The following is a 25,709-nucleotide window of genomic DNA, read 5'->3' as shown; positions in this document are numbered from 1 at the left end:
CGTTAGTCTCCTTTCGTTAAATCTAGTTGTCTAGATCATTCTTTTTTTTTGTTTGATTCAAGTTATTTACTGTGGATAATGTTAAGAATGCTTTTGATTAAATCTCATTCACCGATTTCCTTGGCTCAATAACATTTTGTTTATTTGTAATATATCATTGCATCTGCTGATTCGCTTGTTCATTCTCGTATTATTACATATTTCCTTAACATCTGTAACTTCCCCTTTTTCGTTTAGAACCCTAGCATCAAGTATTCATGCTAACATCAGATACTCAATGCTGGAGTTACATCAATTTGGTGCATCAATTCTTGCAACCCCATTTTTCGGTGATCGAGTGGGGCAAATAAATATGAGTTATGAAATCTGGGTAAAACAGTAGATTTGAGTGGGTGAATTCAAGAATTTGTGTCATGATACTGTTAAAATCTGCTGATTTACACTGAATTGATATTTTCCTTTATTGTGTAAAAGGTGTAACCAGTCTCCTATTGATAGGGGGTGTGACTTCTGGATGTTATCTGTATAACTAAAGTTTGGTAGAATTTTGACAAGTAATTGAAGAAGAAGTAGTGGATCGTACGGATTCTCAGGGCAATTGTCATAAGAGTGCAGAGGATAGCTGCACATAAAAAAATCTGATAGCGTGAAACCTGGGAGTGCAGGTCAGCTTTTCTTCTTTTTTTTTTTTTGTTTTGTGTTGTTACAATGCATTTCCACACTTAGTAGCACATCCTTACCTGTTGTAACAGTACATCCCAGCCACCAGCATCCTCATAGCTTCCCATTACTGCACTCAACTCCCCAGTACAACCATGTTTTATTTTTTTCTTCCCACTCCACATCGTTACCCCTGCACAAAATGTACAGCGCCTGTGCCTGTTACATTTTGCTAAACCTGTGTAGGTCCAGCAATGTATAAACCCAACACTGTGTACCCTTCAGCATTATCGCCTTCTCTCCAGCACTCACATACCTTCATGGTTATCTCGACATGCACATTTCTTGTGTATTTTGCACATCGTACATCATTTCACCATCTTGTTATATTCATATCATAATGGCATACTCATTTTCTGATCTCATATCCGCTCATTTCCTGATTGAGATTTCATATTCTTGTTTTCTTTATATTTCATTATTTCAGTTTATGATTCTTAGTTATTCTTTTAATTTCTAAATTGTTTAGCTTAACTGTTAATAATTGTTAGTTGTTTGACTTAGTTTGTAGTTAGTATATTAGCTGCTTAGCATTGGTTCTCTGTAATTCTTTACACTAGTGTTAGTATTGAGTGTAATAACATCTCTATGTAGGTTAGTATAGGTTGTTGATAGTTAGTATATGCATCAATTGTTAGTGTAGGTTAGCCTTTAAGCAATGAATGAATCAGTGTAAATGTTGGGTATTGAGAGCTAATAGAGTGTGTTAGTTAGCACTGTTTATGCACATATTAGTACTAGCTACAGATTAGCATAGTTTGTATCAGTATGGGTATAATTAGCAGTGACTGAGTATGTTAGGTAGCATGTTGTAGTTGCATGCTTTATATTTGAGTTTTACATCCGAGTCTTACAATCAAGTTAAATTGTTTATTTGTATATGAGTTTTACCTTGTTTCTTCTTATTGTTGAGTAGCGATGCTCAGCGCTTGCCATTCTCATTAATTGATGCTTTCCATGGTAAGTGTTTTACTGTATTTTCTTAATGTTTCCTGCCAAATATATGTAGTGGCGGTTTCAATATTTTGTAGCATACCCTCACATCGATTCTTAACATGGGTTTTAGCCTTCAGCATTTACTTAATACATTTTAAACATTGTCATATACATACACTCTCTCTCACTAAGTTCAATATATCATATAACCGTTTCAATATCCATTTCCCCATTGGTGTAGTATATTAAATATGCATTTCAATGTATTGTCTCATCAAGCATGATGCAATAGCATAAGGCATATATAGGCTCATTTCATCATTCGCATTCCAAATTCAAATATGATCTTTGCTATATCTTCCCATATTTTGTGCTAACCCTGTTTGGTAGAAAATACATGGAAGGTTTTATTCTTTCACTCTAAAATAGAGATTCCATAGTATTACATTTAATTCCGATATTTTACAAGCTAGATATAATGAAACTCTTTACATTTTCTGTATTAAATCAGAATGAACGAACATTATAAATTACTTGTTCTCATATTTTCTCCTTTGTCTTTCTAAAATTTCACAAATGGTGAAACACGAATAACACGTGCACCATTTCGTAATAGGTAAATCAATCCTAAGTTGATGATCCACATCAATGGCCATAGTCAGGATGTGGACAAAATTTAGGATTTTTGTCTTTTACGAAATAACACTGGATCCACACTGGATCCGTTTTCAAAATTCATCATATCTTCCTTAAATATTTTCTTCTTTTATTAGAATTTAACTTGAAATTGACTCAAAACATATACCAATGACCATAGTCAGGGTATATTGAGAGTTAATTTCATTTTAAATTCTATAAAAGCACCAAATGTGTTTCATTCTTCATCTGAATTTAAATATAGATTACTATATAATACATTCAATGACCATAGTCAAGGATGTATTATATCTTCAATCTTATTTTAATTCATTTAAGGAATAGAATAGCTGTTCAAAATCCAATTTCAAAAAGTTAAATTCATTCATCATTTAGATAAAATTGCATCATATTTTAAAATTCTTTTTCATAAATCCAAGTGATTCTTTCATTCATTTCTCAGATCAAATCATATTCATAAATTCAAATTCAACTCTATTCAATTCAACTTCAAGGTCCCATTTGACTTTGAAAACCTTAGAATCAACCTATATCCAAAATTCAAATTCTAACTTCAAATTCAAAGTCCAAATTGACTTTGAAATTCAATTTATATTCAAAACACCAAATCAAATCCAAAGTTCAATTTAACTTTGAGATCCCCTTTATTTTCTAAATTTCAAAATTCAAACTCCAAAATTCAAGGTCTAATTTGACTTTGAAATCCATTTATATTTTAAATTTCGTTTTTTTTTCTAGAAGTTCTTGATTCATCTTCTGAAATTAACAAAGTCCAAATTCATTTTAGGATCCAAGATTCAACACTCATATTTGGATCTCAGACTTCAGATCCAATTCCATTTTAGGATCTAGAATCCAATTCCACTCTTGGATCTCAGACTTCAGATCCAATTTCCTTATAGGATCCAGAATCCTATTTCACCTTGAATCTCAGACTTCAGACCCAAATCCATCTTAGGATCCAAAACCCAATTCTACATTTGGATCTCAGACTTCAGATCCAAATCCATCTTAGGATCCAGAATCAATTTTATATCGGATCTCAGATTTCAGATTTTAAATCCATCTTTAGATCCAATTCCATTCCCAATTCTAGATTTCAAATCCAATTCCATTTTCAGATCTCATCCAAAACTCCATAAATCCATTTCTATTCTTAAATACCATTTGATTATCTCAGATCCATTCCAAACTTAAAAATCCAAATTCAATTCCATCTCAAGTATTCATTTCCTTTCCTAAATCCAAGTTCAAAATTCAAAAGTCCATTTCTGACTTTGAAACTTAATTCACTTTTCCTTTCAAAGCTTCAAGTCATTCTCTCTCATTTATTCTTCCAAACTCTAAATTACTTCAAAGACTTAGAACTTCTCTAATCTATCTCAAGTTTTAAGCTAGATTCAATCATTTCTTCACTCCTTTACCAAGTTCATCTCAGAATACTTGGAAACTTCCAAAACATTCTTTTCAAAAGAGCATACATCCTTGCATCGCACAAGCATGATTCTTTGTGCATTTAGAGTTAGAATAAATTCTTAGATTATATTTAGGCAAAGCAAAAGGCATAGATTCGATCCTTGGTTCGATTACCCCTGGTAAAGGCGCCAAGAACGGTCGAACCTCGTACCAACGAGCGGATCCCGTCTCCCAGTTTTCCCGCAATTTTTTAAAGACGAAGGCGAGTAATCTTTTAAAATCTTTTTCAAAAATCAAGGTCAAGTGAGACATTCGCAAAAGAGTTCCTCTCTCTCTCTCTCTTCTTCTTTCTTTTTCTCTTCTCTCTTCTTTTCTCTCTTTTATTTTTCTCCCTTCAAAAAGGAGGAAAATAGAGGTTAGAAAGGAAAAAGATGAGGAAGAGAGAGAATATTACGAGAGGAAAATTTTTGCGATGATCACAGTTATGAATGAAAAGTTTCATGTGCCTACATTTATGGGACATGTTTATTTATCGTGCATTTATGGATTGGTTTCAAGTGCATGTGCATACATGAAATCGATGTGTGCTTAGCATGTACAATCATGCATAAATGTTGTCATGTACTTGTGAATTTTGTATGAATGCATGTGTGTTAAGTGATTTCATGAAAGCACTTGCACATGAATGGTGAACACATGCATATGATTACGGTAGCTCATGCACATTGTTAAATTGGTATGAATGAATGTGCATTTTGAATCATGTTGGTATCATTGCATAAATTGCATATTGTTATGATTTTTGCATATGATGCATCGATGATCTAAATGAATCATCGTTGGGCCTGAAGAGCCTTGGGCTTTGGGTTGCTCTTTATTCAATTGTTTAAATGCATCGCAAAAATCACATTTTATCTTTATTGCACTGTTCTATGTGTTTTCACGGGCGGGAGTCCCGTGATGGTTCTCGCAGGGGTAGATGCGAGCCTTTACCCTTACTTTTGCATATGGTGTTGCAAAACTTAAAGAATTGACTTTTAAATAAAAGGATAATAATTAAGAACAATGTAATATACTTTCTGGGATCTTCCATCTGGAGAATGAGGATCTTAGAGTTCCGGTCTTGGGGAGACTGTGAGGATACAAAAACTCCGTGTGTTGTAATTTTGTCCACTGAACCCGATATTGAGGTTTCTTCTTCTGGCTACGCTTTTAGGGAGAGTCTACCACTTTACTTGGGGTAGTGTGTTGGTCATAGCTGTGAGTTTGTTTGGTACCAAAGAAGTGACACTTGTGGGCGTGGGGTATCCCTTGTGTCCCCAACATTAGATGTGGAGGTCTAATGTTCCGAAGGTGATTCGGTCGAGGGCTAAGTTGGAACCCAGTAATAAAATACAAATTGTGTGTTAAGCTACCCTGGGAACCTTCTTGACCTCGGGGTTTGTACTCGTTTGGTGTATCCGCGGGCAACAGTAATTAAAAAGAGGAACTTAAATTGTATGCATTTAATAGGGCATGCATATAGAAAGGGAAACTTAAATGAAAGATAACAAAAGGATTCATGCATTACACATAAGTCGTGCATTTTTTCTGTTATGCATTAGAACACGCATATGTTATTTGTTTCCTTAATTGTTATATGTTTGGCGGATGCGTGATGTTTAACTTTCAATGTATGTTAAATGTCTTGTTATACTAAAATTATGCATCATGGAATGTTTAATGTTTCTTTATGCATAATGGATGTACCTTGTGGTATGAATGTGTACCTGAATTATGAATTGTCATAATTTCATTTTTATGAATAATTGTGTGGATTCATATTGTAGTTGTGGGATATATAAATGTTGCTATTTATGTTACCTGTCAGTTAACTTCTGATAAATTATTGACGGTCGTAGCATAGATCTTTACTTATCCTTGTATGTGCCGAAAATCATACATGACACTCATATTACATACTAGATTCATGATATACCACATTAAAAGTTACAGATTTCCTACTTAGACAGTTGTAGTCTAATTCCTATAAATTTTCAGGTGAGGAATTGGAGTTAGAAGCGGCTGCAGGATGAGGCTTCGATCAGGATTTTGAATTTACTATTCCAAGAATAGTGTGAGGACTCTGATCTTAATTTTCATTGATATTGAAATGAAAAGAATGTTTTGGTCTTACTCCACCTGTAATGTTCTGGAATGCTTAGCCCTATGGTATGATTGGTTTCCGTTGTATTGAAAAAAAAATCATCAAAAATTGGGTTAAGATTTCGGGGCGTTACACCAATCCTCCAATTTGTTTTGATATTCTTGCAAAGCTTTTTCATTTTCTTCTTCAAACAAAACTTTGACTTGATCTCCTTCTCTTCTAGTCAATTTGAATTGTGGTTCATTAGTGGTATCACTAACAAAGTCCAATAGCTTTTTTCCCTTGATGTGAATCTCCATTGTCGTTGCCCAGATCAAATAATTGTTTTCATTGAGCTTGTAGGAGATGACGAAGGCGGAATCTCTTTCTCCCATAATGGTTACAAGAATTTTTGAGTAGAGTTGGAAGATGACCACGAGTTGAAGAGCACCACCACAAGTAGAATAATCCTAAGATAGCTTTTACTTCTTCAAGAGCCATGCTCTGATACCATGTAATGAAACGAGAGTGCACAATTACAATGCCAATGAGAGGCTACACAAGTGCACAAATATAAAATGGTCTCTAATGGACCAACAAAAATCGCACAAAAGAGACAAAAAAATATGAATTCACAATAGAATAAAAGGCACAAAGCTCACAAGAATAAAAGAGATTGTATTTACTCACAAAATGCTTTTGAAAAAGCATGAGATCACATATGGGGTGAGGCTCTATTTATAGAGCCTCACAAGGCATTAAGGGAACAGTCATATTTATGACTGTTGGAGTGCAGTCCAACGACTAGTTGGACCGACACTCCAACAGTCAAAAGAGTTTACATTGAAAAAGCATAAAATAAATAAACAACAAAAAAGGTATTTCAGTCCCTAATGTATAGGAAGGGAAGCGATGAATAAAAAAACAACACTATAAGAATTAAATGAGAATCAAAATAGAAAGCAAATAAAAACTAAAATAAAAGTGATTATTCTTAAATTTCATGATTTTTTAGAGTAAGAATTAATTTTTTAACAAAATGTAAAAATGATGACTGCCAATTGAGAGAGCACATGAAAGTGAGTAAGAAGCGTGACAGGAAACACATAAAAAACATGAAAAGTAGAGTGAGAGAACATATAAGAAGAATAGATGACGCGTGTGAAAAGCATATGAGAAGTGTGGAAGAATCGATATTCTCATCAAGTTTCGGAAGCAAGGAGTATCACGCTTCCGAAGTGAATTTTGGGGAAGCAGGCTTCCCACTTATCTAAGAAGCTTCTGGTAGCTCTAGTCAAGATAATCTTTGCAATCATTTGATAAGAATTCTACTCCGAAATCGGATCTAAGAATTTTAATAATAGCTTTAAATTGATTTTTAGCATAACTATGAAATTTTTTAAAACAATCAAATACTTTGGATTTGAGTCGAAGAAAGTAAATCCATGTGTGTCTATTATAATCATCCAAAAATATGACATAATATGATACTCGTCCTTTAGACATAATTGGTGTCGGCCCCATACATCCGAATGTATTAGCTCAAGCAGTTTTTTAGAGACAAAATGACTAGATCTAAAAGGTAAAGATTTTATTTTTCCAAGAATACAATATTCACAAACCAAGTCTTTTCCATTATAATTTTCAAGAAAACATACAATTTTGACATACTTGGATATCCTAATCTTCTATGCCAATTTTCTATATCCTTCTTTTCAACAAAATTACAAAAAAGCTTGATTAGATAATTTTAAATTGTCTATGTAGTAGAGATTTCCTCTTCAATGGCATCGCCCAATAGGCTTCTCGAACTGAAGATCCTGTACCAAGCAACCACTAGATGAAAAAGAGATCCTACATCTATGGTTGGCAATACGTGAAACGGATAGAGATTTAAATTCAATTTTTGGTACTATAATGTTTGGTACATAAAAATTTTGATTATTTTTATAAGTTTTTCAAAATAACAAAACTTTTGATTTTTAAAGATGTCCCATCGACAGTTGAAACATAGGAATCATTGGGGTTAATATGACATTCGGATAGTATGGGTTCATTAGGAGTCATATGGAAGGAAGTACCGGAATCAAGAATCCAAGAAGTCTTACCGAGGTCTACACATGTACAAATAGCCGCACTGGAAAAGGAAGATGATTGATTTTTTAGTAGTTGTAATGCCTCTACAAGAGGAGCAAATGACATAGCTTCAATACTTTTGGAGCTTTCATCTACACCACCTTTCTCAAATGATGGCCCCATGGAAGCCACTCTCTTTTCTTCTCTTCTATCTTCTCTCTTCCTTTTTGGGCAAAAAGGCTTGATGTGGCCTGGTTCATTGCAAAAATGACATGATTTTCTTTTTGGAATCATAGTTATTTGCATTCATCCCAAGGTGAGAAGGCTTGTAGACTTTTGTGTAATTTTCGGACATTGACATAGCAAGCACCGATTTTTCATCTTTGGTGGAGGAAGGTTTCTTCAATCTATTCTCTTCCATAATTAATTTTTTTAGTTTCAACTATGGAAGGAGGACTGACTTGACCCCTCAAACTCAGGTCTAAGCCCATTAATAAATTGGTAAAAATGTCATGTTTTAATTTGTTTTTACGGAACTCTATGTCTAGGGGACAATACCACTTAGGCTCTAAAAGGGCTAACTCGTCCCAAAGGAGAGAAAGAACATTGTAATATTATCTTATGCTCATGTCTCCTTGGGTCATGGTTCTCACTTTATTTTGAAGGTTACATCTATGAGCTATATCTTTTAAAGAATATATATCTTTGAGATATTTTCAAGCATCATTAGCAAAATCAAATTTTGTCAAACTACAACACTTCTTTATGTCAACAATATTAATGAGTTACCCCATAGTTTTGGAATGAATCTTTTTATCTCTTCTCGTAAACGACAACGGCTCTAGTCATATCATCTCCTTGAAGCGTCACTCCTTGCCATTGTCGTTCTTTGTAAGCACTAGCTTTGGCTCCTTCTCGATGCCATCCACCAAGCCCCATTGACCATTTTTCCAAAATTGATGCTTAACTATGGATGCCCATATCACATAGTTGGTGTCATTGAGTCTCATGGGAATGGTGATGATGGTTTTTCGTTCCTCCACAGAAAAAAAAAATGTATATATATATATATATATATATATATATATATATATATATAGAGAGAGAGAGAGAGTAAGATAATAGAAGCGGACTTCTTTTGGACACCACGAGCCCACAATCCATGATCTCACGTCCACACGCACAAAAGTTTCACAAGAATGATGTCATGTAATGAATCCTCAAATATTCAAATATAGAATGCCTATTATAGGCAAGAGCACAAAAACAACCCACAAAGGAGCACTAACAAAGCCAACACAAGAACACAATCTTTAAAAAATAATCTTTACTTATCAAATATGCATTAGGAAAATGCATACAATCTAATGGGACAAGAGGTCCTTATTTATATACAAACAAGAGGGTCAACAGGACCCATATATGTTGGGAAAGGCCCCAACAGCTAGAAATATAACTGTTGGAGATTCCTAACAGCTATATTTACTTAAAGACAAAACTGACCTTTACAAAAGTGTAAAGGATAGAATAAAAATAAAATAAAAAAGTGGTCAGTTCTGCCCCTAAAGGGGAGAGCCTATTACATGTACAAAATTACCACAATAACCCTAGAGGGTATTACCTATTACAAAGAAGAAAAACATATATATATATATATATATATATATATATGTGTGTGTGTGTGTGTGTGTGTGTGTGAATATATATAAGATATGTATATTCTAACAGGGATTTCTCTGGCAATGCATGATACAGCTACCCCCTTGTCTCCGCCGATGTTCGTCATCAGCATGAAGAGAGGTGATTGTGGCAAATGGAGAAGAAGAATATGACGAAGAAGAAAACAAAATAAAAAAAATAGAAATCCCGAGCGAGAGAGACGACTCAAACATGGGGAAACCTACCGGCGAGGACGCTCTCTCCAGCTTGGCGTGCAAAAGGGAGAGAGAGGGAGAGGGGCAATGGGCTACGGCTGCAGCTGTTGATGGGAGGCTGGTGTCCGGTTGCCTCTCACACGCATGCCCGGAGCCTCACCTCTGCACACTACCCACATCTCCAGCGAGACTCTCTATGGATTTCATTCGGCAATCGGGGATAGAGAAGAGAAGGAGAGGGTGTGCATGCGGGGAGACCCCCTGCTTTAGCAGAATGGTGCAGCATGCATAGAGAGAGGACCATGCGAAATGGGGGAAAGGCATGGGGTTGGGTCAAAAAGGGGCATTAAATACCTCATTTTGTGGCTCATTTAGATACAACGGCCACAAAAAGTGTGTTTTGGTTAGGCTAGGGAGGTAGGCAGCTCTCTCTCTCTCTCTCTCTCTCTCTCTCTCTCTATATATATATATATATATATATATATATATATATGTATTTTAGTTTTATAGATTGTATCCTGGGTTTTTTATTTGTATTTTCTTATTTTTGTAATAAGTATTGCCCATTAGGGGCATTTCTGTCCAAGCTGCAATAGCCATCGCGACTAGCCCAACTAGCTGTTGGGCTAGTCTAACGGATAGTTTGAGTAGCTGGTGGACTAGCTGAATGGCTAGTTGAGCCTCCCTTGTATATAAATATGGGAAGCTCTCCCATATTCTTTATGCTTGCTTTGAGCATTTTTTTAAGTGTGCTGTTCAGCCCATTAGTGGCATGTGTGCTTGTGCTATTAAGCTCTTGTTCTGACTCTTCTGAGCCTTGTGTGGCTTATTGTGTATTGCCCTAGGTGAATTTGTATTTGTGCACATTCATAATTATATTTGTGCACATTATTTCGCTACACTTATATGGTGTTAAGAGGGTGATGAACTAATTAGCCTACAAGAGAAAACAAGGATGGAAAATCTTTGCTATCAGACAATGATAGAAAAGAGAGCAGCAAGAGGTGTAGATTTTCACTCAAAATATGCAAGGCCATATTTTATGCATACATGAATCAAACACTTTGTCATATCCTATGAAAATGAACCAATATGAGAATTTCGTTGGGGGCGTTCCCTACTGAGCGACGCGCTGTACTCTCTAGGCCCGGAGGCAGTGATAAATGTGCAAGGGTTGCTAGGTCGTCGCCCAGAAGCGACGCGTCACACCGGCGCCCGGGTGTGGTGTCAAATAGGCAAGGGTTCCCTCACTTTGTTGGACGGGTGGGGGTAAAGAAGTTAGTCCAAGACCATAAAATTAGGTTAGCCACTTGGAACATAGGGTCTTTAACTGGTAAGTTGGTAGAGTTAGTAGATGTTATGTGTAGGAGAAAGATTGATATTTTATGTCTTCAAGAGACCAAATGGGTAGGTGAGAAAGCTAAAGTGATAGAACCTTGGGGATATAAGATTTGGTATACAGGAATAAATAGGAATAGGAATGGAGTAGGGATTGTTATGAGTCGTCAGTTTATAGATAATGTAGTTGAGGTCCGTAGGAAGGGTGATAGAATTTTACTTATTAAATTAGTATTAGGTACGGATATTATTAATATTATTAGTGTTTATGCACCTCAAGTAGGTTTAGATGATTCCATTAAGCATCAATTTTGGGAAGATTTAGATGGAGTAATACAAGAGACATCTTATGGAGAAAAGCTTTTCATCGGCGGTGACCTTAATGGACATGTAGGCATTAGTAGGGATGGATTTGAGAGTATCCATGGAGGCTATGGTATAGGAGAAAGAAACGATAGTGGAGAAAGGATTTTAGATTTTTGTTTGTCCTATGATATGATCTTAGCAAACACTTGGTTTAGGAAGAGAGTCTCACCTAGTAACATTTAAAAGTGGGGTTAATACGAGTCAGATAGATTTTTTCCTACTTAGAAAGAGAGATAGGGGTTGTTGCATCGATTGTAAGGTTATACCGAGAGAAAGTGTAGCTACACAACATAGAGTCTTAATTTTAGATCTTACAATTAGACAATGCCGCAAAAGGGATAGACATAGGATAGATCCTAGAATTAAGTGGTGGGCACTGAAATGAGCTAAACAAGGAATGTTTGTAGAGCGGGTAGTTAAAGAAGTTGATTGGTGTCTCGAGGAGGATTCAAAATCTATGTGGAATAAGATAGCGGGTGGCATGAGAAAGGTGGCTAAGGAGGTATTGGGTGAGTCTAAAGGCGGTGCACCGCTAGGTAAGGATACATTGTGGTGGAACGAAGATGTCAAATTAGCTATTAAGGTTAAAAGAGAGTGTTATAGAAATCTAAGTAAAAGTCGTGATAATGAGAATTTGGAGAAGTATATGATAGCAAAGAAGGAAGCTAAAAAAGTAGTTCGGAACGCAAGGGATAAGGTATATAAGGAGGTTTATGACAAGTTGGATACCAAAGAGGGTGAGAAGGATATTTATAGGATTGCAAAAATGAGAGATAGGAAATCGAGGGATTTGGGTATGGTTAGATGTATCAAAGATGAAACGCAAATGGTTTTAGTCAAAGATGAGGAGATTAAGGAGAGATGGAAAGATTATTTTGATAAGCTATTTAATGATAGTCATGCTCAAGATCTTGGAGACTTCTCCATTCCTTTTCATGAGATAAATCGTGACTTCATGCGCAAGATTCAAAAGAAAGAAATTGCAGAGGCTTTGAAGAAAATGAAATCAAGAAGGGCAGTTGGCCCAGATGGTATACCTATCGAGGCTTGGAAATGCTTGGGAGAGAAAGGTTTAGAATGGTTGACAAATCTTTTTAACTTGATTTGGAGAACAAATAAGATGCCTAATGAGTGGAGGAAGAGTACTTTGGTGCCTTTATATAAGAATAAGGGTGATATACAAGATTGCACAAACTATCGTGGTATAAAACTCATGAGTCATACTATGAAACTTTGGGAGAGGGTGATTGAGTCTAGGTTGAGGAAGGTTGTCATGATATCGGAGAATCAATTTGGTTTTATGCCTGGAAGATCAACTATGGAAGCTATACATCTTCTTAGACAACTTATTGAAAGATATAGAGAGAGGAACAAAGATTTGCATATGGTTTTTATTGATTTAGAGAAGGCATACGATAGAGTACCTAGGGACGCTCTCTGGTGGACAATGATGAAGAAAGGTGTTTCTCTCAAGTACATTAGTATAATTAAAGATATGTATGAAGGAGTAGTAACCAATGTCCGCACTTGTGGAGGGGTGACAACCAAGTTTCCGATAACGGTTGGGTTACATCAAGGATCTGCTTTAAGCCCTTTCCTATTTGCGATTGTGATGGATGAGCTTACGAGATCAATTCAAGAAAATGTACCGTGGTGTATGTTGTTTGTTGATGATATTGTTTTGATTGATGAGTCTAGAGCTGGGGTTAATGCTAAGTTAGAATTATGGAGACAGACATTGGAAGCTAGAGGTTTTAAGTTGAGTAAGAGTAAGACTGAATATATGGAATGTCGGTTTAGTAAGCAACGGAGTAGTGATGGGAGTGTAGTGAAGCTTGGTGAGCAAGATATACCGGTGAATGATTATTTCAAATATTTGGGATCCATCATTCAAAAGTATGGAGAAATTGATGGAGATGTAAATCATAGGATAAAGGTTGGGTGGATGAAATGGAAAAGTGCTACTGGAGTGCTGTGCGATCGTAGAATGCCATTGCGGTTGAAGGGAAAGTTTTATAGGACGACTATTAGACCCGCTTTACTATATGGTACGGAATGTTGGGCTGCCAAGAGACATCATATTCAAAATATGAGTGTAGCTGAGATGCGGATGCTTAGATGGATGTGTGGAAATACAATAAAAGATAAGATTCGGAACGAAGAGATACGTAAGAAAGTAGGTGTTGCACCCATTGAAAATAAGATGCGAGAGAATCGTTTACGATGGTTTGGACATATTTGGCGAAGGCCTAATGATGCTCCAGTTAGAAGGTTGGAGAAATGGGAAAATATATTAGTTAAAAGAGGTCGGGGTAGGCCTAGGAAGACTTGGATGGAGATGATAGGAAAGGATATGAATGCTTTGAACCTCACCGAGGACATGGCGTTGGATAGAAATGATTGGAGGAAAAGGATTCATGTGGAAGACCCAAAATGAATTTCTTTTTTGGTTCATATCGCTGACCCCAATTGTTTTGGGATGAAGGCGTAGTTGTTGTTGTTGTTGTTTGTTGTATGAATCAAACACAAAAAGGAGGGCAAGGCACAAAATGGACATAAAAGAATACATAAGACTAAGAAGTGCTACTATTATAAGGTTACATGTGACTTTTCCAGAATAAAAAGAATAATAGTCTAAAATAGAAAATGTGAAGATATCTTCCAATCTTACCTATTTAAAAATATCACAATATCAATGTCTGGATGTGAGGAAAAACTGATCATCCACTAACTCTCTTTGCATCTGAATATGAAAGAATAAATGAAAAATATGTGTAAATGCCATACCCCATCACTAAATACATGGTATGGAAGGCTTCTCTGAGAAATTGCTGCAGCAACTGAGATAACGGCACAAAGTAGTTTGCCTATCAATCTAGGAGTCATCCTGCAGCAACAAGATTTGGAACAAATTGCAACATTTAAAGGTGTTCATAACAATAGGCCTCTAACCAATGCAAAGATAAGCTTACCATAACATACAATTAGCGAAGTCCAACAACCTCCTCAAAAAATTACATACACCATGTTCTGAATCAGCTGATAGAGAGAGAGAGAGAGAGAACAATCAGGGCACAGAGAACTAAAAAGGGCATAAGTGATAAGAGTACATTATGAACAATAGTTTGCAAATCACACAAAATATCAACTAAAAGAGCAGACAAATCAAGTTCAGTACAGTGAAAACATTTTTATTGTACAAAATTTGGAGAAGTGATTAATAAACTTTTAAAGGTGATAAAAATTTTGCTATAAATTTAATACCAAAACTGCCCATTGTTTTTCTTGATTAACCATAAGAAAGTTTAGGTGCACTTTTGAAAATTTTCAAAACATAAGTACATTTTTGAATTATGATGAAAACGTAAGTACCCATTTGGAAATTACCCCACACTGTATCATGCAATAATCTTTGTGCCATTTAAGCAGATTGCCTTTTCACTTTCAAAAAAGTTTCCCAAGGACTTCTTCATTTAAGTCTTTTGGACATTTTTGGTGAACTTGTACTTCAAAAATGTTCCACCCTAAAGTTCTTCCCAAACACCCACCTCACTGTGCCCCACCCCCCACCCCCACAGTCTTTAGGGTTTTCAATAATCAAAAGTTTAGGGTTTCAATTTCATTTTTTCCACCAAATTAATCCTCAATCACTTGGAGACAAATGTAATGAGTCGACATCTGGAGGCCATCTATTTGAACAATCTTAGAATCATTTCTACTTAGTTATGGAAAACATCATAAAATTAACATATTGGAAAGACTGATATCTATATTGCTAATTTAGCATTTGAATAATATTAATATCTATTTCACATTTAACTTATTCTGCTTCATCAATTTATGTGAAGGATCTTCATGTGAATAAGAACCTGGAACCATGATTAAGAAGCTACACAAGTTTTGAATTGAGGAGATAACTCTTTCAGCATCAAAGTTGGAAATAGAACCTGCAAAAACCAACATACTCAATGTTCTATTAAAATCAGGAAATCCAAGCAAGATGTAAGGAGACAAAAGCTATGCTAACTGAAAACATGGGAGTGCATAATATTCAGAACAGATAAAGACAGTTTAATTAACTAAACAGCCATGCAGAAAAAGTGCAAGTTTTTTGGAGGCTTTCACATAAAAGACAATGCAGCACAGTTGATCTCTCAAATCTTACTTGGAGAAAGTTTAGATTCTCCTCATTTACCTTTCTAATATTTGTACAACTGAATATATGGAGCACAAACACGAGCCACTTCAGGACATCAGCACAAACACGAGTCACTTCACGACATAAGGGGACACATACACATCAAGCCAAAAAAATTGCCTAACTAAGAATAGGTATTGTATCTTGCGATTAATTCCTTCTTCATTTAAGATTTATGAATCATAATGTCTTGAAATCATTATTCATAAATTGATAGCATAGAACAAGGTTTTCTCTTTTGCAGCATTGAGTAATACAAAAGTATATTAAGCATGCCACAAAATGAGACTAGCAGTCATCTGATTCAGTCACTTATTCTGATCCCAATCTCACAATAATATTTGCAAATAACAGTTCTAGCATTAAGCTCTAGCAACTGGCTATTGAAATGGTTTTATTGGAATCAGAAATTTCATGGGATCCAATTTGTAGTAATCCAGATGCAGATAAAATATGGGATAATTGTCGTTCAGAGCTCTAATCACTTATCATGCAAACCATTCAAATAAACAAAAGCAATTGAAATATGTTCAGAACACACACCACTTTTCTGGTCTATGCTTTCAAAACTGCTTATTGCAACACCAATAAGACCTTCAGTATGAGATAGTAAGCCATGCTGCAATGCAATCTGACATAGCAAAAGAAGGATAATGCAGAAACAGGAATGATACAGATCTTCCAAAGAAAAAAGCAATAAATACACATACTTGTGTGAATGCAGACCTATGTCACATGGATACGGCTGTACTAGGTTTTCAATATGACTAGTATATGAGGGGACGCGAGGGGCCAAAATGAAGTATCCATGTGACATAGGTGCAAACATGCACAAACACCAAAAATGAAAATCAAAAAGTAGATAAGCACCTCTGCTGTTTCAATAGAGAGATTGACACGCCTAATATTGTCCATAATTGAAAGGATAGTGACCTCAGTGAAAGCAAGACATGCTTTTATAAAACCATCAGAACGGTTTCCTGATGCTTTCATAACCCTGACAGCCAAATAATTGCTGGAGTGTACAATAGTATCCTGTCAAATTAAATTATAAAGCAAATTAAAACATCAGCAGTGTAAAGAGAAAACTCTGGGTAAAGTACACTGCATTTTCAATGTTTTAAATGGCTCACTATTAGTAATAGAGAAGACACAAACATGCTAATGGAGCACTCTCTAGAATATAATCTACATTAGAAAATAGTATATGTCAAACTAACTATGCGATGTTTGATAAAAGCTCATAGTCATATCAGCTGATAATCATAGCCTCAAGAAAGCAACAAAGAAGATGAGTTCATTTTATACATAAATTCTGCAAAAAAGGAAGACAAGAAAAAATGGCTTTAATTTTGCAATTAACGTAAGACTCCTAGAGTACGGGGCCTCAGCCAACTGATCCTCAGACTTCCCATATGGTGTGCAGATTTCCTTTGTAGTTCAAGACATGACCACAAATGTGGCCCTGCCACAAATGGATAAACACAGAAAAGGAAAACACCTGCAAGTAATCCCAATAAGGATCACAAATACTATTTTAGTTTTCTAGAGAAAGCAGAAAAAAAACATAGATAAGAAAGCTTCAGTTCACCTGAAATGGTTTTGGCATAGTGGGATCGGACCTAGGCCGCTAGGCAGGTGGTCTAGGTTCAAATCCCATGAATGTCACCCCCTGTGCAAGCCGAAGCATGGCGACTCCCTGGGGGCAAGGGATAAGCCCACAGAGGTTTATGCTGCCAGGACAGTGACCATAAGTACGGCAGGCAGAGCCAGCGCAGCTAGGTCTCTAATAGTCGGGGTGGTTTTAATATAAAAAAAAGAAGAAGAAAGCTTCAGTTCAAGTTACTTGGGCAACAAAAAAGAATGATCACATATTTTATGCCTTATAGACCATGTTGTTAAAACGTGAAGACCTCCACATTCACCTGTGCAGGAAAGAAGAAAACGAAAATTGAAGAAGAGGCTGCAAAACACGTCGAATGGTTCCAGCGTGTTTTCATTGTATTAGAGATTGAGTATATAACTAATATATAATTTTAGGGTACTAAATTACCCTCTAACAATATACATAATTACAACAGACTTTCATCATTTGGATCTGGATCCGATCCATTACAGAAATCAGGTCATGCACATACCCGACTTGGGTTCAAGACCCAGAAACGACTTCTTTTCAGCCTCCTTCAAGTTGTGCATGAACCTGGACCATGAACAACTTGCCTTTTAGAAACCAGAATATGTCCTTTGTCAGTCCTTTGGTGAATATATCTGCAACTTGCTCTTCAGTTCGCACAAACATAGGCTCAATCTCCTTTTCTTCAACCTTTTTCCTGACGAAATGCTGATTTATCTCAATATGCTTTGCTCGACTATGATAAATGGGGTTAAAGAACATATTGATGACACTTTGATTATCACACAACAGAAGTGATCGAACAATCGGTTATCCCATCTCTGTTAAGAGATGTCTTATCCACGTAGCTTCAGCAGTGACAACAGTCATCGATCTGGATTCAGCCTCTGTACTTGACCTAGCAACTGCCTTTTGCTTTCTACTACTCCAAGAGACCATGTTCGATCCAATGAAACTATAATAACCGACCATCGTTTATTTGGGTCACCCGCCCAATCAGCATTAGCATAGATAATGATTTCATGGCCACCTTTATTTAATTCACTTTTCCTGTATACCAACCCATCACCAATTGTACCCTTTAGATAACAAAGTGTTCGCTTAACTGCCTCCATGTGCGATGTATGAGGTTCATGCATAAACTGAGATACTTGATTTACCAAATAGACTATGTCGGGTCTAGTAAAAGTCAGATATTGTAACATGCCCACAATGCTACGATATCTAGTGGGATCTTCATATAAATCCCCTTCTTTAGAACTCAATTTTTGATGGACGATGCTTGGAGTTGCCAATGGATTACAATCTTTCATGCCTGCTCTACTAAGAATATCCATCGTGTATTTGTGTTGAGTAAGAGTAAGTGCATCACATGATTTATCAACTTCCACCCAAGAAAATATCGCAGATCACCGAGATCTTTCATTTTAAATCTTTGATTTAATAGCTTCTTTACTTCCTCAATATGGCTTCTGTAGTTCCCTGTGATAATAATATCATCGACGTATATTAATGGAAGAGTGGTCACATCTCATTCATTGTAGATGAATAATGAGTGATCTAGAAGAGACCGAGAGAAACCGTACTTTTGTATTTCCAACGAAAAACTCTCGAACCAGGACCGAGAAGCTTGTTTCAATCCATAGAGAGCTCTTTTCAACTTGCATACATAGTGATTGGCATCTTGTTCTGCATACCCGGTGGGTTGTTCCATATAGACTTCTTCTTTTAGGTCCCCATGTAAAAATGCATTTTTTACATCTAACTTACTCAACGTCCATCCATGTTCAATGGCTAGACCCAACACAATACGAATGGTTCTCATCTTAACAACAGGACTAAAAGTTTCATCAAAATCTTGTCCTTATTCTTGTGTGAATCCTTTGGCTACAAGTCTAGCTTTATACCTTTCAATGCTCCTATCTGGTTTATATTTTATCTTGTACACCCATTTTGACCCAATAGTACACCCATTTTGACCTAACTATATTTCTATCTAGTGGTCTAGGCACAACTTCCCATGTACCACATTCATGTAAAGCTTCCATTGCTTCATTCATTGCTTCGATCCATCTTCTAGAATTTGCAGCTTGATAAAATGTGAGAGGCTCATTCTCTTTATTTATGGATGTTAGGAACAGTTGAAAATCCAATGAAAAATTTTTATAGCTTACCCACCTGTCAAGTGGGTGTCAGGTCCAGGTGGATCTTTTGATGTCCAACATCTGTGGAGCGGAAGTAGAAGGACCAAAATCGTTATCACAAGAAATGGATAAGGGCTCTTGCTCTTTCTCTCGCCGGGTGTATACAACACCCTTATACCTTACTGGCTCCAAGTTTTGTGTGGTAACCTCTTCTGGTTAGGATACATTTGATGACTCCTGACATATCTCCTTCTGGCTGCAATCTGTAGGACAATCTTCTTTAGCATTGGAGAAGAGTTCTGAATTTAACCATATATAGTACACCTCAACACTGGGACTTGAACTAGCAATATGAAAACTTGGATTAACGGGCTGATCGTCAAAGTTCATCTCGTCAAAAACGGCATTCCTCGATATTTTGGCGTGTTTGCTCAATGAATCATAACACCTATACCCCTTATAGTCGTCAGCATATCCCACAAACCTGCACTTCAATGCTTTGTCCTGAAACTTATTTCTTAATGAGTTGTCAACGTGAACATAGCAAACACATCCAAACACACGTAATTCATGATAGTCAGGGTGTATCCCAAATAGAGAGAAAAATTGTGACTTATTTTCTAAAATGGTCATGGGCAATCGATTTATCACATGGACTGTGGAGTGGAAAGCTTCTGTCCATAGAGTGATAGGTAAATTAGTCTCGTGCATCATGCTCATTGCACTCTCAACAATATGTCGATGCTTTATCTTTGCAATTCCATTTTGTTGAGGTGTATGTGGGCAAGACACTCTTCTCTTTATCCCATTATGTAGAAGGAAACTAACAAAATCACCGAAAGAGAATTCACCTCCTTCATCACATTGGAAATTGAGAATGTTGGTAGAGAAATGATTTTTGACAAAGGAATGAAAATTTTGAAACAATCCAAAAAATTCTGATTTGTGTTTCATGAAGAATATCCAAGTATAGCGTGAATAACTATCAATGAAAATGAGGTAATATTTGCTACCAAAAACAGAAGCAATTGGGGCGGGGCCTCAGACATCAGAACATATGATCTCAAAAGGCCTTGAAGCTCTCTTATTAATTGAATTGAAAGACAAAACATGACTCTTACATAAATGACAACTAGGACACTTTATTTCACTGGCTTCTGAACCTAGACTGGACTTAGGAATGAAATTATTTGAGATAAGTTTTTCAATAAAATGACGACCACAATGACCCAAACGACTATGCCAAAGAGTTGGATTATTACATTCAGAAATGGCGAACACATATTTAGAAGGAACAAAAGATGAATGTTGATGAGGCTTCAAGGGTGAATCAGCAGAATGAATAGAGAATGAGGGATCTTCTTGGAAGATGTACATGTTGCCTTGTCTCTTTCCCTTAGCGAATGTCTCCCTCGTGCGAAGATCCTTGACATAAACAGAAGAGGGAGTAAATTCAACTGAAGCATTAACATCATCAACAAGTTTTGAGATAGAAACAATGTTCTTCTGGATATTAGGTGCATGAATAACATTTGAAAGATTAAGAGGAGATTTTGGCATGGGTATAATGGCATTTCCAATATGTGAGATGGAGTGATGAGAACCATCTCTTGTGACTATGCTATTCTTACCAACATAAGGAGTAAGATTCAAGAGTTTAACTGCATCACCTGAGACGTGTGTCGCTGCTCCGAAATCGACGTACCAAATGCCTTTATCATTTTGTTTCATATTTAAGTCTGCTAAGGCTGCCAATAGCAACTATTTTACTTCTCCATCCTTCTTAGCCTCTGTTTGTAGAGTTTTTCCCTTATTTTGAAGGTTGAACCAACAATTTGCCTTAATATGCCCTTTCTTATTGCATAGGAAGCAGGTAGGAATAGGCCTTTGTCCCTGTATATTGGGCGTCGAAAGTATACCACGACCACCAAAGACATTTCTCCCTTGTCCTCCCTTTCCTCGAAAAGAATTTCCTCATCTGCCTCTACCATAAGTCAGTCTCGTGGCCAGCACATCTTGAGTTCCTGAATGAACATGGGTGTCCTCAGAAAACTCTTTCAGGGTCATTTCATACTGTAGTAGCTTTGCACAAAGATCTTCAAATTTTGAAAGCTTTGGAAGACACAACAAAGATGTCACCAGAACATGATAGTCCGGCCCCAATCCACTCAAGGTCTGTTGCACTTTGTCTTTATCACTGACGACACATCCCACAATAGCCAGCTGATCTGTAATGCCTTTCATTTTATTCAGGTACTCCATAATAGACATCGAATCTTTCTTCATCATTTAAAATCCTCGCTTGAGAAACACAATTCTTGTAACGCCTCAAAATTTCAAACTTGCGAACCTTTCAGAAAACAGGCAAGAGACTAGAAAAAAATCTCTTTCCTCCAGAGTTTGTTCATAAAATCAGCGGAAGACTATTCTTTTGTTAATTCATAAGGCAAATTGACAACTTTTGGCACGTTAGCTAAAAGAACCAAAACTCACAAAATTCGGATATCCCAAGGAAAATCCGTTACAAACCCAAAACGTCCAGGACGCGAGCTAAGAGCAGGAAGAAGAAATCCTGAAGCCATCTTGCAATCACGCCATCGCCCATGGTGTACCTAATCATCACCTGTACCCATAGAATGGGTTAGTTTTGCGAAAAACTAGTAGGTGCGCAAGAGAGACTACAGGAAACCAAATTAAGTACATTTAATTCAGCAGGTTATGCAGTTTAAAGCAGATATGCAGTTAAACAGGTAAGCAGCACAAACGGGTAAGTAGTGCAAGCAGTAAGCAGTACAAGCGGGCAAGCAGTGCAAGCGGTAAGCAGTGCAACTGTCAAAACGTAGCAAGACGATTCATTTGATCGTAAGCTGTGAACTACCACGTAACAAGCTTGTTCTCGTTCCTAGAACGGGGTCTTTGCATCTTATCATTATCAAGTCATCGTTTGTCGCTCTCACTACTTCTAACAAACGCTTTGTCCTGAACAACCTTTATCTATTCCCATCTCTCAAGGCCTTACGCGGCCAACTGTCACCTGTTATGACTCACCTAAGGCGTCATACTTCTCAGAAAAACCCACCCTTCCATAGAAGGTCCAAGACACGATCACTATCTAAAATCGCTAACGATCTGATTCTCACATCCGAGTCCTGCATGTAATCATGCTAAAACAGAAAGCCAAAACTATAGATTTATAACTGACTATCTCAAACAATCTTAGAAGATCATCACAGCTCACCATAACTTTTTATGGTAAGCAAAAACACAAGATCCACGTCGAATCGCTCAGTCCGGGAGATATACGACCTGACAAGGAATTACCGCCCTAGAGGGTATACCTGGTCTTGGACCATACACTTCCTCGTCTTTGCGGCTACCCGTTCGTGGACAGTGTACATCCTCACAGAGAATCTACCGCTCTAGCCGGATTACTCGATCTGGGAAATGTAAAACCTCACAAGAATTACCGCCCTAGATGGTATACCTGGTCTTGGACCATACACTTCTTCACAGGAGTTCACCGTCTTTGCGGTTACCCGTTCGTGGACAGTGTACATCCTCATAGAGAATCTACCAGTCTAGTCGGGTCACCTGGTCTTGATCATACATACCCTCACAGCGAAACCTTTGGAAAGTCGGTCCCCAACAAATGTCATATACAATGAAAATCATTGTAATACACGCATCAACACAAATAACCGCTCTCAGGGTCGATAGCCACTATTACAATCAACAAGATCAACGTCGGATCACCTGGTCTGGGAAATGTATAACCTCACAAGGAATTCCGCCCTAGACGGTATTCCTGGTCTTGGACCATACACTTCCTCACAGGAGTTCACCGTCTTTGCGGCTACCCGTTCGTGGACAGTGTACATCCTCACAGAGAATCTACCACTCTAGTTGGTTCCCTGGTCTTGATCATACACGCCCTCGCAGATAATCCTTTGAAGATCAGGTCTTCAACAAATACCATACTCAGTGATACATGCATCTATACAATCGACTACTCCGAACAACTGACCGCTCTTGGGGTCAGTAGCCACAATATGGGCACAAGCATGTATATCAGCAATATGCATCGTATCACTTCACATAGTAAAACAAAACACACGATCACCCATTCCTCTAATAAGGTTCCATGAACCATGAACATATTATCGCATACTTCCAACATTTCTTATCACGTGGCATAACAATCACATCACACAGAAGCATATAATCCTACGCACCGTATTATTGCCACAAGAAACATTACAATCCTCAAATAGAACCTCAAAGCATACGTAAACGACACATGAAAACACGCAGATATGGCAATCTAGTTGATTCTATAGGCGAAGAGTAACTAACTCTATCTGACAGCCAAACAAAACAACTGAATAAGACAAGCACTCATAACAATGTTCGTAATACATACAATTACCATCAAATGGCTCAGTCCATCAGCAAGTAATTAAATTAATCGTAAGGCATAAACCATTGCATCGCAAGCAATTCATAAGCAATCATACGACAGCAGTTATATCACAATATATAAGCAACTTATAAGACAAGTGGTCACATCAATCCTAGTTGCCACCAGTTCGTAGATTACGAGTTGTATGCAATTACATTAATCATAAGAGATGCAAGCCAATAAGTGCTACGTTACAATAAGCACCAAGCAGTTCGACCAAGGGGTAAAGCAAGTAATTAACCAGTGTGAACAGACTTTATGTTTCGATATTACTGGACTGCGGGTACGCGCAGGAAAAACGTAGAAACAACTGAGACTAGTTCGGGCGTCTGTTATTCTATGTATTTTCAATAACCCGAATAGCTAGTTGAGTCCGCTCCTAAAGGGACGACTTTAGCCGAGAGAGGATTCCTCAAAGGCATGTAAACAGTGTCAGTGATGCATCCAACTTCTGCAGAAGTGTTGAACTAACTATTGTAGCCCCTTTCCCCTAACTCCAATGACTAGGGAGGTAGGGGTGGTTGTTAACAACCTGTCCATTGGAGTTTTGTACCGCTGTCCTCTCTTTTGACAGACAACAAGAAGCGAATGGGTGCGTTAGGGGTTGTTTAACTAACGACTCATTCTATGTTGTGGTCTTTAAACCACTCGAGCATCTTGTCTGTGAAGGCGAATGTGAGGCCATTTTATGTGATTACAGCATTGTGTATTTAGCACTGTTCGAGGTCGCACGACCGTCTCATCCGATCATCGCAGTACTAGCGTGTAGTGCACGACTACAAGTACTCTAGGATGAAAGGGGTATAGCTCCTCAATAAGAGCCTCATCAGAAGTGTTTCACAAAGATGTAATGCTTCTCAAACTATACTTTGGCATTCTTTGTCTTTTGAAACAACCAGCAGCTTGTGCCAACATTTGGCAATGTGATTATCTCGAATCTCATCCGCTATCGGGATATCTATTAGACAGTGTAGTATACATGTTTTGTATTTACAGTTTGGATCCGGATCCGAATCCAAACTACTTGTATGTACCATGTCCACAACATAATGGCATATTTGTAAATAACCCCAACTTATCAGGGTTATTGTGAAGGCTATGTATTAGGGTCTTTGCCTATATATTAATGAAATAGGTTACGGTTTCTAATTATGAGAAACCGTGACTCATTACAGCCTCTCTCTCTTCCTTCTCTTAATTTCTCATTCGCAGGCTTTGGAGAAAACTTACAGTATCTACATGCCTCGCATGACTCGATACCGGCCTCGATAGATGGGATACGGATTTCTCAACAAAAGTCAATCACCTCCTTCCAAATGCTTTGATTTGGGCAGTCTTTGATGCTTTTGCGCAGCTCCCTAAAATCTCAAGTCGACTCTGCAGGACTGCGTACACGAAGAGCCAGGATCCTTGTGAAGTATCCCTCTCCTTAAACGAGGATGTATCGCTCGCTCCCAACTGAACTCTTATCGCAAGAGGGAGTGTGGTAGATGTCTCTTGCATCCACGACGAGGATGCCTCAAACGCTTATGCAATGAGCGAAAACCAGAGCATCATCTGCAATAGCAAGACAGTAACACATATGCAAAAGCAAAAGCCTGGGCGCAAAGCGCGACAGCAAAGTAAAGGTTGTAAGCAGGAGTGCAATGCAAAACTTTTGCGTGATGCGCGACAGCAAAGTAAAGGACTGTAAGCAGGAGTGCAACGCAAAGACTTTGCGTAATGCGCGACGACAAAGTAAATGACTGTAAGCAACAGTGCAACACA

The 25,709-nt window shown here is 37.3% G+C and overlaps 1 protein-coding gene across 2 annotated transcripts in view; it reads right to left on the bottom strand.

The window, feature by feature from the left end:
* LOC149834138 (uncharacterized) overlaps positions 1 to 25,709 on the bottom strand; it is a 46,943-nt gene that overhangs the window by 16,931 nt on the left and 4,303 nt on the right. For both annotated transcript variants that reach the window (XM_090011242.1, XM_090011243.1), the window contains exons 3-7: positions 16,577 to 16,741; positions 16,250 to 16,337; positions 15,378 to 15,455; positions 14,481 to 14,547; positions 14,296 to 14,395 (exon numbers count right to left, since the gene is read on the bottom strand). In XM_090011242.1, coding sequence (XP_089867368.1) covers positions 14,296 to 14,395; positions 14,481 to 14,547; positions 15,378 to 15,455; positions 16,250 to 16,337; positions 16,577 to 16,741 — 498 coding nt within the window. The remainder of the gene's footprint in view (positions 1 to 14,295; positions 14,396 to 14,480; positions 14,548 to 15,377; positions 15,456 to 16,249; positions 16,338 to 16,576; positions 16,742 to 25,709) is intronic.

This window comes from Nuphar pumila, chromosome 6, assembly GCF_984573655.1.
Source record: "Nuphar pumila chromosome 6, dmNupPumi1.hap1.1, whole genome shotgun sequence".
Taxonomy (NCBI): domain Eukaryota; kingdom Viridiplantae; phylum Streptophyta; class Magnoliopsida; order Nymphaeales; family Nymphaeaceae; genus Nuphar; species Nuphar pumila.
Note: the sequence above shows the minus strand (reverse complement) of the source record. Positions and strands in the feature narration are given on the sequence as shown.